This window comes from Asparagus officinalis, chromosome 10 (assembly GCF_001876935.1).
Source record: "Asparagus officinalis chromosome 10, Aspof.V1, whole genome shotgun sequence".
Classification (NCBI taxonomy): domain Eukaryota; kingdom Viridiplantae; phylum Streptophyta; class Magnoliopsida; order Asparagales; family Asparagaceae; genus Asparagus; species Asparagus officinalis.
The window spans coordinates 24,851,211-24,863,707 of NC_033803.1; the positions used below are offsets into that span (position 1 = coordinate 24,851,211).

Consider the following 12,497-nt stretch of genomic DNA (forward strand, 5'->3'; position numbering starts at 1 on the left):
AAATTAAAATGATTGATAAATTAAATCAAACAATGATGATACATGTAATTGGAAGTAAAGAATAAAATAAAATATACTAAATGAAACTAATTTATACGTAATAAAACAAGCTAGAAAGTTAATAATATACTTATAATATAATATACAATAGTAGACAATGATAATATAAAATGACTAAAATATACTAAAACACGGAAATAACACAATATTATTAGAAAATCATAAGATATAAGACGAGAATGCAGAAAAAATCAGGTAGAACTACAATAAAGATTATAATAAGGTATACAGAACATACATAATCAAAATTAAAAATAACATTAAGAAATAAACATAGATAGAAACACATCAATACATATAGACAAATAAATAGATGCAAATAATAATAATAATCAATAGCAGAATGAAATGATACACAATAATTACTAGCATACAAACAATTATATAACACAAATTAAATAATACCAAATCATAGTTAGGCTCAAAGAACACAAAAAAAAATCAAAGTATAAAAATAAAAGATATAAAAGCAAAAGAGATAAACAAGATTCAGAAACATATGATGTAAATAAAAGATATAAAAGCAAAAGAGATAAACAAGATTCAGAAACATATGATGTGTATAACAAATATAATTATTATGTATAATAAGCGCAAAAGAGATAAACAAGATTCAGAAACATATGATGTGTATAACAAATATAATTATTATGTATAATAAGCGTTAAAAATAAAAATACATACATAATAATAAGCATATAAAAGTCTGTATACTCATGGTACTAATCATGCTAAAAAAATAATGGAAAGAGTCACAAAATATTAAATGATAAAATAAACATAAGAGTAAACACATGATTCAAAATAAACATATTATATAAAACATAATAAGAGCATAATTATATATTCAACAACAATATGATAAAATAGAAGTATTAGTAATATTAATAAATATAAACAAGATACTACAATAATAATCATCACTATATAAAATCAATTTAGACATAGTAGTATATTATATTATAGTCAAAAATCACATAAATACAATCAGCGTAATATACATAAATAAAATGTATAATACATAAAACATGAACTATGAAAGATAAAATAGATTTATAAACAAATGAAAACATACAATATAATATTATATTTGATACATAAAATAATATAATAAATTATACAGAATTCAATAAAATCAAACGATATACAAATCAAATCAAAGAAAATATAGTGTAAAAATAATAACATATAAAATAATGATCGGCACGGGGATAGAGGAGTTATACAAAGAGAGGGTAATCGCGAAGCGATGGGACAAGAACCGTGGAAAACTCCTGAGTCAAAGAGTGATAAGATAGGGACAAAATGAAATCTATCAAGAAAATATGATAATGGCTCAAGAATAGTCTTACGGATGAAATATGATATGTATCTAAATTATCCACTATATTCTTACTAGAGAGGACTCGGGACCGTGACTGGGACAGTGACCTACATGGGCCACCACTAAAACTTATCACGCCCCACTTCCTAAAATACTGGGGATTCAAAACGTGAATAAGCCCACGACGTATTAGATTAAGGAGAATAAATAAAAATAAACATTTCTCACAAATCTAATACGCTAAGCATCTAGAAATAAATACAATGTGAAGTCACAGGTCTCCGATCACAGATAGGAAGAATATAATGAATAACATATAATACAATAATATCATATCACAAATGGGATAACATCCAAGACATAAAAATACGGGTCAAACATGCCCTTATACTAATCTGAACAAATGAACTGAAGAAATATGAAATACATTGATCAGGCAGGAATGGAAAGAACTCAAAAAGCAAGTAGGACCAACAGATAATAAAAGAAAAGACTAGGCTTCGACTTCTTCTTCTGCTCTGTCTGCAAGCACTCCTGCTGAGAATACTCGGGCTCTGGCGCATCTCCAAGCTGGACCTGTTCTTCCTCTAAGTCTAACGTACACCAGAGAAAATAGGTTTACGTCAGCGTGCATGACACACGGCAAGACCCCACAAAAGAAAAGAATGAAAGAAAATCCAAGCAGAAAACGATAAGATAAAAGAATGACAAAAAAACGTGCAACTAGAAGTCCAACAAAATCAACCAAGTAACAAGTCAGTCATGCAGCTACCGATAAGAATAATCATCCAAGTAACAAGATCATACAACTAAATGGAATTAATACTTAAAAATCTATAACAAGGAACGTGGTACGTCGAGCAAAATAATCCAAACAAGGAAATCTATATACCATACGTCTCAATTAAAGATAACTAAATATTAATTCTGATCTATGTATGAGAAGAAATACAACTGGTATCTCACAAGAATCCACAATCGTCTAAGTAACAAGTCATGTAACTAACCATTCTATAACAAGTCACTGGTTCACATCTCACACAGAGTCAACGCTCATATTATCAGATAACTGACTTTTCGCATATCCCCTACGTGCATCTAATAAATTTATGAACCAAAGTAACAACACCGATCTACTTTAACCCAACCAACCAGCCCCCCGTAGCGACACCGATCCACTATGACTCAACAAACCAACCCCAGTGGCGACACCGATCCACTGGTGCGAGCTTGGAAGATATATCAATAGCCTTATCCGATTACATGAACAGAGACTTTCCTACCCCAACATCTCTTGTGTTTCTAAGTTAACAACACACAATCCTCTATGTCTTATTCATGTCACACAGGTCACTATAGTCATAAACTCCTAACGATTCTCAATCACAACAAGAAACAATAAATGCAGCTAATGCTATGCAATAAAATCATGGCATGTCACGTGATTGAAATAAAAATTATGGAATCAGCGGATGATTTGCACATAAAATGTCGTGGTCAACAACCATCAATCACACGATCATGAACTAAATTAATTCAAAATAAATAATTCTTTTGCAAAATAAATTCCTTTCAAATTGTCTCTCGCCATAATTATTCTAAAAATAATCTCTTAAAATAATAAATTAATAAATTCCTTTCAAATTGTCTCTCGCCATAATTATTCTAAAAATAATCTCTTAAAATAATAAATTCATAAATTCAAAATAATCTTTTTATAAGATAAATTATAAATTCATAAATTCAAAATAATCTTTTTATAAGATAAATTCTCATTAATTCAAAATAGTCTATTTTCACAAATAAATTATTTTAAAAATATTTGTCATGCTAAAATGATTTCCTTCCAAAAAATAAATTCTTAAAATATTATAATTATTGAAAAATAATAATATTTATCACATAATTACAATTCATTTAATATTATTCATCAAACCCACATCTGGATTATAAGATAAATTCTCATTAATTCAAAATAGTCTATTTTCACAAATAAATTATTTTAAAAATATTTGTCATGCTAAAATGATTTCCTTCCAAAAAATAAATTCTTAAAATATTATAATTATTGAAAAATAATAATATTTATCACATAATTACAATTCATTTAATATTATTCATCAAACCCACGTAGATAATTATTAACAGATCTAAAATACTAATAAACAATTAAAAAATATAAATTCGCACGTACGACAAATATAAGAATTGAAACGAAACTAAACGAGAATCGGGATCTTGCCTTAGGAATATTATCGAGGATGTTGTAGAGGGCAGCGAGGATCATCAGGTGGCTATATGGGTCACAACGGATTCCGCAGATCGTCGGAAAGTCAATCGTGTGATAGAATACAAAAAGGGAGGTGTTAGTAGCGATTAGCGATATTCGAAGTGATATAACAAGATGTAGAAAATGAACCCAAGTGAGAGGGAGATACCGTGTGATAGACAATATAAAGGGCTATACACCGGTAAAGATAGTGGCAGAAACGGAGACCGGAGGTGGCCGGAAAACACGTACGAAGTCAGCACATCGCTGCTAAAATCTGTTTGCTGCTACCATTGAGCGATGTTTTGGATGTTACCGAGAGAGGTAGAGAGTGAGTTAGAGTATGGTATAAATTGGAGGTGATAGACAACATATAGGGCTACTCGTCAGAAAAGAAATCAATGAAAACGGAGGTCGGAGGTGGCCGAAAAGCGTGTGCGAAGTTGGCACAAAACTATAAAAATCTGCTCGTTGTTTGGTCATTGTTCGGGCTCGTTCCTCACTGTTTGGAGCTTCTCCTTGCTGTTCAGGCTTGTCGGAGGTGGAAGGAGGTTGCTGGGGGTTGTTTGGTGTCTCGGTGGGCTCCAACGGGGGCTCGCTGACGGCTAAAAAGGTGGGGATGGTGGTTGNAGACGTCGAGGAAGCTTAGCTGAGGATTGTACTGCCAAAATTGCTGTTTTAAAATTAAACTCCGGAAAATACATTGTTACTGTTTTTAATGAGGAGCACAGTCACCCATTATCAACACCATCAAAGATTCATCTTTTAAGATCCCATCGTAACGTTTCAGCCGCAACAAAGTCTCTAACTAAACAGTTATCCATGGTGAATATACCTCAGCATCAACAATTTAGTTTTCTTGGAGTACAATCTGGAGGTATAGAAAATATTGGGTGCACTCAAAGAGATTTGTATAATAATGAAAGGGATATCCGTGCTGATTTGAAGGGGTATGATGGTGAAATGTTTTATGAGTATTTAAAATTAGAACAAGGAAAGAATCCCTCATTTACTTTTCAAATTGAGGCCGATGAGGAACAAAAGATTACTCGTTGTTTTTGGTCTGATGCAAGATCAAGGCGGGCTTACAAATTTTTCGGTGATGTTGTAATCTTTGATACTACTTATAACACTAATCGCTATGGCCTTATATTTGCACCAATAATGGGGGTTAACAATCATGGTCAAACAATTGTTTTTGCTTGTGGATTTTTGAATCATGAGAGCGTTGATGATTTTGTATGGTTATTTAATCAATTTATGGAAAGTATGCCTGGTGGTGCCCCGAAGATGATTATTACCGATCAAGACCCAACGATGACTAAGGCATTCCCTCTTGTTCTTCCAAACACTTTTCACAGGTATTATAGTTTGTATATATTATTGAAAATATGTATATACATAGCCTTTCTTTTTAACACTTTTTTTTAATTCTTTTGACAGGTATTGTAGTTGGCATATATTAATGAAGTTTTCTGAGAAAATTGATGCAGTGAAGTATAGTATTTATAAAAGTGAGTTCTCGGCTTGCATTTGGAAATCAGAGACTCCTGAAGAATTTGATTTACAATGGGAAAGTCTGATTAAGAAAAGTGGGTTAGAAGGAAACAAGTGGTTGCAAGACCAATATGAACTTCGGTCAAGATGGATTCCTGCATATGTTAATCACATTTTCTCAGCAGACATGTGATTAAGAAAAGTGGGTTAGAAGGAAACAAGTGGTTGCAAGACCAATATGAACTTCGGTCAAGATGGATTCCTACATATGTTAATCACATTTTCTCAGCAGACATGTCAAGTAGTCAATGAGCAGAAATGGACATGCATTCTTCAAGAGATTTGTTTCAAAGAATAATTCATTGGTTGATTTTATGATACAGTTTGGCAGGAGATTAGTGCGCCAACGACATGAAGAGTTGATGGCCGATCACAAAGATGTAATTGAGAAACCTAAACTTAGAATAAATCATGATTTTTTGGAGCAAATGGTTGATATTTACACGAATGAGATCTATTACAAGTTTGAGGCTGAAGTGTGTGACAGCTTTAACTATCCCAGCTATGACTAAGGCATTCCCTCTTGTTCTTCCAAATACTTTTCATAGGTATTATAGTTTGTATATATTATTGAAGATGTTTATATACATAGCCTTTCTTTTTAACACTTTATTTAATTCTTTTGACAGGTATTGTAGTTGGCATATATTAATGAAGTTTTCTGAGAAAATTGATGCAGTGAAGTATAGTATTTATAAAAGTGAGTTCTCGGCTTGCATTTGGAAATCAGAGACTCCTGAAGAATTTGATTTACAATGGGAAAGTCTGATTAAGAAAAGTGGGTTAGAAGGAAACAGGTGGTTGCAAGACCAATATGAACTTCGGTCAAGATGGATTCCTGCATATGTTAATCACATTTTCTCAGCAGACATGTCAAGTAGCCAACGAGCAGAAAGTGGACATGCATTCTTCAAGAAATTTGTTTCGAAGAATAATTCATTGGTGGATTTTATGATACAGTTTGGCAGGGGACTAGTGCGCCAACGTCACGAGGAGTTGATGGCCGATCACAAAGACTTGATTGAGAAACCTAAACTTAGAATAAATCATGACTTTTTGGAGCAAATGGTTGATATTTACACTAATGAGATGTATTTCAAGTTTGAGGCTGAAGTGTGTGACAGCTTTAACTACAAGTTGCAGTTTGTTAGGGAAACCGACAATCGCCGTGTGTATCAAATTCAAAGAAAGAAGCTCGCAACAAGCAAAGTCCGCGAAATCGTTTATGACAAGGACTTGGATTTGGTTTCTTGTAGTTGTAAAAAGTTCGAAAGCGGCGGAATTCCATGTACACACATTATATCATATTTGATGAAAATTGATGCTGAAATATTGCCCGATAAATACATCTTAAAGAGGTGGACTAAGTCTGCAAAATCGGGGACAGTGGTTGATGATAAAGGTATGCAGATAAGACCTGACAATTCTTATATTTTAACACGAAGTCAATTTATCCAATCATCTTTGGAATTAGTTGACAAGTCCCTTGTATGTGAAGAAACGAGGAAGATGTTTACCGATGGAGTGCGTATCATTAATGAGCAAATCGATCAATTTCTTAGTAGCCACATGGTTAGTGGCCGCACAGTTGCAAAGAGCTTCACCGAGAAAAGTAATCAAATGAGTGGTAATTTAATGGATGATGGTACTAGTGTGCAGGATTCTTGTACTTTTCAAAATAGTTTCAATGAACCCGATCAAGTGCGAGCAAAAGGGTGCGGCAAAAGGTTGAAGGGAGGAAAAGAGAAAGCAATGGCTAGAGCAAAAAATAAAAAAGATAGACGTTGCCACGGGTGTGGTAAAGTAGGCTAATCACATGATAAACGAAATTGTCCGGCACTCACAAATCCGTAAGTAGTAATTCTTTTATTATTTAAGCCTTTCTTATTCTTCACCTTCTATTATCCCCTTGGTGTATATATATATTTTTTCATTATAATGTAGGTCTTCTACATGCGGTGGTACAAATTGGCAAGAGGGTAATGGGTCATCAAGTGAAGATGAGGATGATGTGCTCCTATGAAGACGGTCTTCTACATGCTTCTATTTAGTGCATATGGGTAATGGCTCATTTTAATGACATGCTCATCATCCAAGTGTCACCTTCTGTTTCAGATTTATTACATGAAATATCCATATTTCCTTCTAACTCTACAAATTAGATTACATCTGATGTATACTTGTTGCACGCTCATTGCAGGTACTGTATTCAAGAATGGAAATTTGCATATGGGCAGTTTTGATATAGCAAGTTTGAGTCTGGTGTATCAGTTAGTTTCTAAAATTGGAGTTGGGATTTGCATTTAAAGTTATGAAGTTGTATCAGTTAGTCTCTACTTGTACTGTTGCTTTGAGACAGTTAAAACACTCTTTTGTATCAGTTAGTCTCTACTTGTACTGTTGCTTTGAGACAGTTAAAACACTCTTTTGTATCAGTTAGTCTCTACTTGTACTGCTGCTACTATTGCCAAATTGATGGAGAATGTGATAGAGTAGGAAAGCTGGTAACTTGTTTGATTATTTTGTTTGGCATTCTTATTTGTATTTGATAGTAGGAATCTGCAACTTCTAATTTTTGAATCTGATTATGGTCTCCTGACAATGTATTTATCTTGGGTCATGATTTTACACTTTTGATACTCGAAAGTTTCAACCCCATTTAGTTTGATCTCATTTTATTGTGATATCCTGGTCAAAATTTTTGTTAGGGATGTGAAAACGGAGCATCATAATCAGAACATTGAGCTGGATTTCATGACAAACGTAGAATCATAATACAAATGTATGAATTTACTTCTTATCTTGTACAGAATGTGAAAACGGAGAATCATAATACAAGTATACCTAGGCATACCCAGGTGAAGATATCACTTCATTCTATCAGAACTTACTACTTACATTTCACTAAATTAATTATAGACAATAACATGTTTGAAGCTCCTCCAACACCAAGAAATCAAAGCGCATATGATCAGCTCACATAAACTGAGAAGTCATCACAGAAACCTACAATAAACGAGCAGATCACACAAGCTCCTAACTTTTGTTCACATAAACTGAAAAGTAATCACAGAAACCTCACATGTATGAATTTACTTCTTATCTTGTACAGAATGTGAAAACGGAGAATCATAATACAAATACAACACATAATTTAACATGAGCTGGATTTCATACCAAACGATTTTACATGAGCTGTAATGAATAAATATGGGATTTAAAGATTTCGTTTCACCGCCAGAAAAGAAATACAAACTCAGCCATAAAATACGGTTCACTGGATATCTATGTTCTTGAGCAAGCATGCTTGAGCTTACAAATGGCAGTTTCCAGCTGGGTGTTACGCTTGGGCTTTGGATCATTCCCTTAACCATTATTCAGAGAAAGACATCAGTTAGACCTATATAGAATCAGTAGAGCATTCCTCCAAACCTGGGACCATTTAGAAGGTGAAAAAGTAGGGAAACGTGCTTCTACCTTTCGCTCTCATAATCACCCTACAATAAGACTTTTAGCTGCCATTCTACTCAAATCTACAAATTTAACAGAAACAAAGTAACAGTATGAATCTAAAAACAATAAGCTATTTACCAGAGGGGGCCAACTAGTGTTCGCAAGTTTATCCAGTATATTAGGATCCACCAGGAATTAGAAACCCTGCAAATAATGCATAACCTTGATACTGTTCTTAAAGCAACTGAGGCACACGCTGTGATGGCAGGGAAATATAGCCAGAGAACCAGGTTGGATGAAGCAAGTGATCCCTGCACAAGTCGAACAATAATAGTGGTCTATGCATGAGCAGATAAACTGAACCAATATGATGTGAGAAATGGAGCTCGCCTCATAATGGTCCCATTGTTTTCAGGTCCCATTGTTTTCAGAACAAAAAGAAAAACGCTCGATAGTGAGTCTCCGCTTCTCTTTGAAGGTGAATGAATCGGTCCTTCTGTACCTCCTTGCTCTTTGCATGGTTTCTGATGCTCCACATCAGTTAAGCCATTGTTTACTAAAACACGGACTTCCCTCTTCAGGGCGTACATAATGCAAGTAATCCCCTTTCTTAAACATCACAAGCAAGTAATCCCATTACAAATATTACAGACTGTCTTGAACATAAAAACTCAAGTTTCTCGTATTTGGAACTCAAGTTAATTGAAATAAGTTAATTTGGAAACTGAAGTTCAATTAATAAGTTGGGGATTGATGGTTACCTGAGTTGGGGGATGTTGAGATCGAGCTCGAGGGAGTTGGGGACAGTGGGTCACGGTCGGCGGTGGTCTCAGACGTCAAATTTTGTGGCTCGACGGCGGTTGGGGAATGTCGAGATGGTGCTCGAGGGAGTTGGGGACAGTGGGTCACTGTCGGCGGTGGTGAGGCGGATCTAGGGAGCTCCGGCCGGTTGGAGAGGGGTGATTTGAGATATCGTCGGCGTTGGAGGGGAGGTCCGATTGGAGATGGAGCGGATCTAGGGATTTTAATGCTTGAGCTGGTCACGAGAGGGATTTTAATGCTTGAGCTTTCGGATCCATTATGCAAAAGAGCCCCCACTTTTAATGCTTGAGCTGGTCACGAGAGAGAGAGAGAGAGAGAGAAATAGGATTTTAAAATCTATTTTAAATAATAATAATTAAGTAAAAATATAAATAATTATATGAAAATTACCTACACATCAAAACGTACCAATTATGGTATTATAGCTGAAAATATGCAACATTTGAATTAATAACAAAAAATGGTACAATTAAACATGAATAATTAATAAAAATACAATTACTTATATTTAAGATCGAATAATTATAGGATAATTATCTACATAATAAAATGTACCAGTTGTACTAATACGACAGATAATATGCAAAAGTAGTAATACTACAACAAATTGTACAAAATAATACGTAATTAATAATATAACATATTATACAAAAATATACGTAATAATAATAATAGCACGTATTATTCAAAATGATACGTAATAGTATCGGTAACACACGGATAAATTCTAGAAATTTTTTACTGCACTAAATATATTTATAAATATTTAAATTATTTAAATAAATATAAAACTTAGACTTTAAATCATAGAAAACTGTAGAAATTCGAGAAAAATATAAAAACTCTTTTAAAATCATAATTAAATATTTTAAAATACTAAAAAATTATTTTAACTAGTATCAAAATTCATGATCATTACACTGAGGTTGTTTTTGTGATGTCTGATTAGCATCAACAACCACTGCAGATGCCTTTCCCTTACCACGAGAAGAAAAATTCGAGTTCGGAGGGTTAGTCGTTGGTTGGCCTCCTTCAAGATTTTTTCTTTTCAGAAAGCGTTCGGCCTATTCCCTGCGCAATTTTAATTCTTTCCATGTTATGGATAGCACGACCCTTAGGGCTTCTAGCATATCAATGGAGAGATTGTTATGGCTATTTTTTTTGAAGGGCTTCTAGCATATCAATGGAGAGATTGTTATGGCTTGTCTGTAAGATGAATTTCTCTGTGACGGGATCCCTATAATTCATTGCCTTTTTGCGGAAGCGTTTAACAAAGCTATCAACTGACTCCCCATCCTTTTGCTTCTCATCCAAATGGGCTCTGATCGACACTTCGGTGTCATCGTCGAAGAAGTTGTTGAGGAACGAGTTTTCCATGTCGTTCCAGCAGTTGATACTTACTTACTTGAGATAGCGATACCAATCGAAGGTGGCCCCACGAAGGGTACCAACGAATGACGGGACCATAAAAGGTTTGTTGTCAGAAATCACACCCAGGTGGGACTCAAAGTAAATTAGGTGTTAAGTGGGTGAACCCTTTCCGTCAAATGGTGTGAGGTTAATTAGATTGAAATTCGTCGGATACAGAATTGACTCCTACTCCATTGGGTAATGACATGGAATACCAATCTTCTTTACCTCTTGAACGGATATCAGTGCGTTGATCTTGCTTTCCAGGTCTTTCATTTTCTTGTCCTTGCCACATTTTCCTTCAGGCAATTTCGGGGAGGAATAACTGGACCACCCCCAGCATTGTCATCCTCGGTGGGACCATCCCTAGCATTTTGGTCAACAGGATGGGTATCAGCGTTGAGATTCTCATCCTCGTCTGAATCGCTACCTACTTGATTAGTAGCGTTGCGACAAATAGATTTACTAATTTGATTTGATAAAGCTTGAATCTGTTGATCATGCAATTCCCTTATCCGTTGCACAGTCATTTTCATTTCGAATTTGAAATTCTCTTTCTGCTTGGCCAGAGCGTCTTCGAGGATTTTGGCCATTTCTTCAGCATTGATCAAGAACGCCTCACGAGATTGTCCATTGCTGGAGGTTGTATTGTCGGAAGCTACTACGGAGTTGGCGTATGACATTTCATCCTTCGAGGAGTGTCCTCTATTCAGTCTAGGTCGTCTAGTTCCTGACCATAACCAAGCGATGCCCTGAGATGCCTCCAAGAAAGAGTCAGGACTGTAACGCATTGTCGATTTTTTTTTATCGGCCACATTGATGGTAACTTTTGGAAGCTCGTTATCATGACCGACAGATTTCTTCTTGTAGAAGTATCTTGATTTAGATTTGGACACTTCGGTGGAGATTCTTTCCAATACCGAGACCCTCCATGGAGCAGTCTTAGGGAAGCTACACTTTGATAATACTGCTCTGATTAATCTCTCACAAGGACAGTGAGAGTCCGATTCTGGGACACTTTTCTTTCAAGATTTCTTGGTTCCCCCAGCATGATAATACAACTCATCGGCATTATGGCCGGAGCAACCTATCAGTGGTAGGTTTGAATCCCCAGGTTTGACGTTATCGTGTAACGGAGATGTCTTCTTCTGAGGATGCGATGCCTTATTAGCGTTCTCAGGAGTCACATGTTTGGAACCATGCCTACGAGAACGTGAGGCCTCAACTAGCTCTTCGATTTCGACACATAACCCCAAGTGGGTGGTTATAAGAATTTTCCCTTCATGGGATGGCTTTGACTTGAAGGGAGTGCGTGTACGACCCCCAGCTTGAATAGCCACTCAGGATTCATTCACCGGACTCAAGCATTCTTCGATCAAAAGTTTGCCTCGATCCCTATGCAAATGACCAAGATGATCCATAATCTTCATCTTGAATCGAGAAAGATCCATGCTATCGTGGGACTTCACTAAAGGTATTGGATCAACTTGAACAAGAACGAAAGCAGACGGGGACTCTAAAATGGTCGTGGGAGGCGAGGCAAGTGTCGGCCAGGCTGAACTGGCTCGGCCATGGTGCAGGCCAGCTCGAGGTGGCTCGGCT

At 35.4% G+C, this 12,497-nt stretch overlaps 1 protein-coding gene across 1 annotated transcript; it reads left to right on the plus strand.

Annotated features, from left to right (window-relative positions):
• Positions 5,714–6,631, plus strand: LOC109826559 (protein FAR-RED IMPAIRED RESPONSE 1-like). Its single transcript, XM_020393587.1, has 3 exons — positions 5,714–5,758; positions 5,840–6,568; positions 6,613–6,631. The coding sequence occupies exons 1-3, from the start codon at positions 5,715–5,717 to the stop codon at positions 6,629–6,631; spliced, it is 792 nt and encodes a 263-aa protein (XP_020249176.1). The 5' UTR covers position 5,714.

Excerpts from the sequence above, each read along its gene's own strand:
- LOC109826559 (XM_020393587.1), top strand. The coding sequence starts at position 5,715 with ATGACTAAGGCATTCCCTCTTGTTCTTCCAAATACTTTTCATAG. Across the intron at positions 5,759-5,839 it reads CTTCCAAATACTTTTCATAG|GTATTGTAGTTGGCATATAT; the intron begins GTATTATAGTTT and ends TTCTTTTGACAG.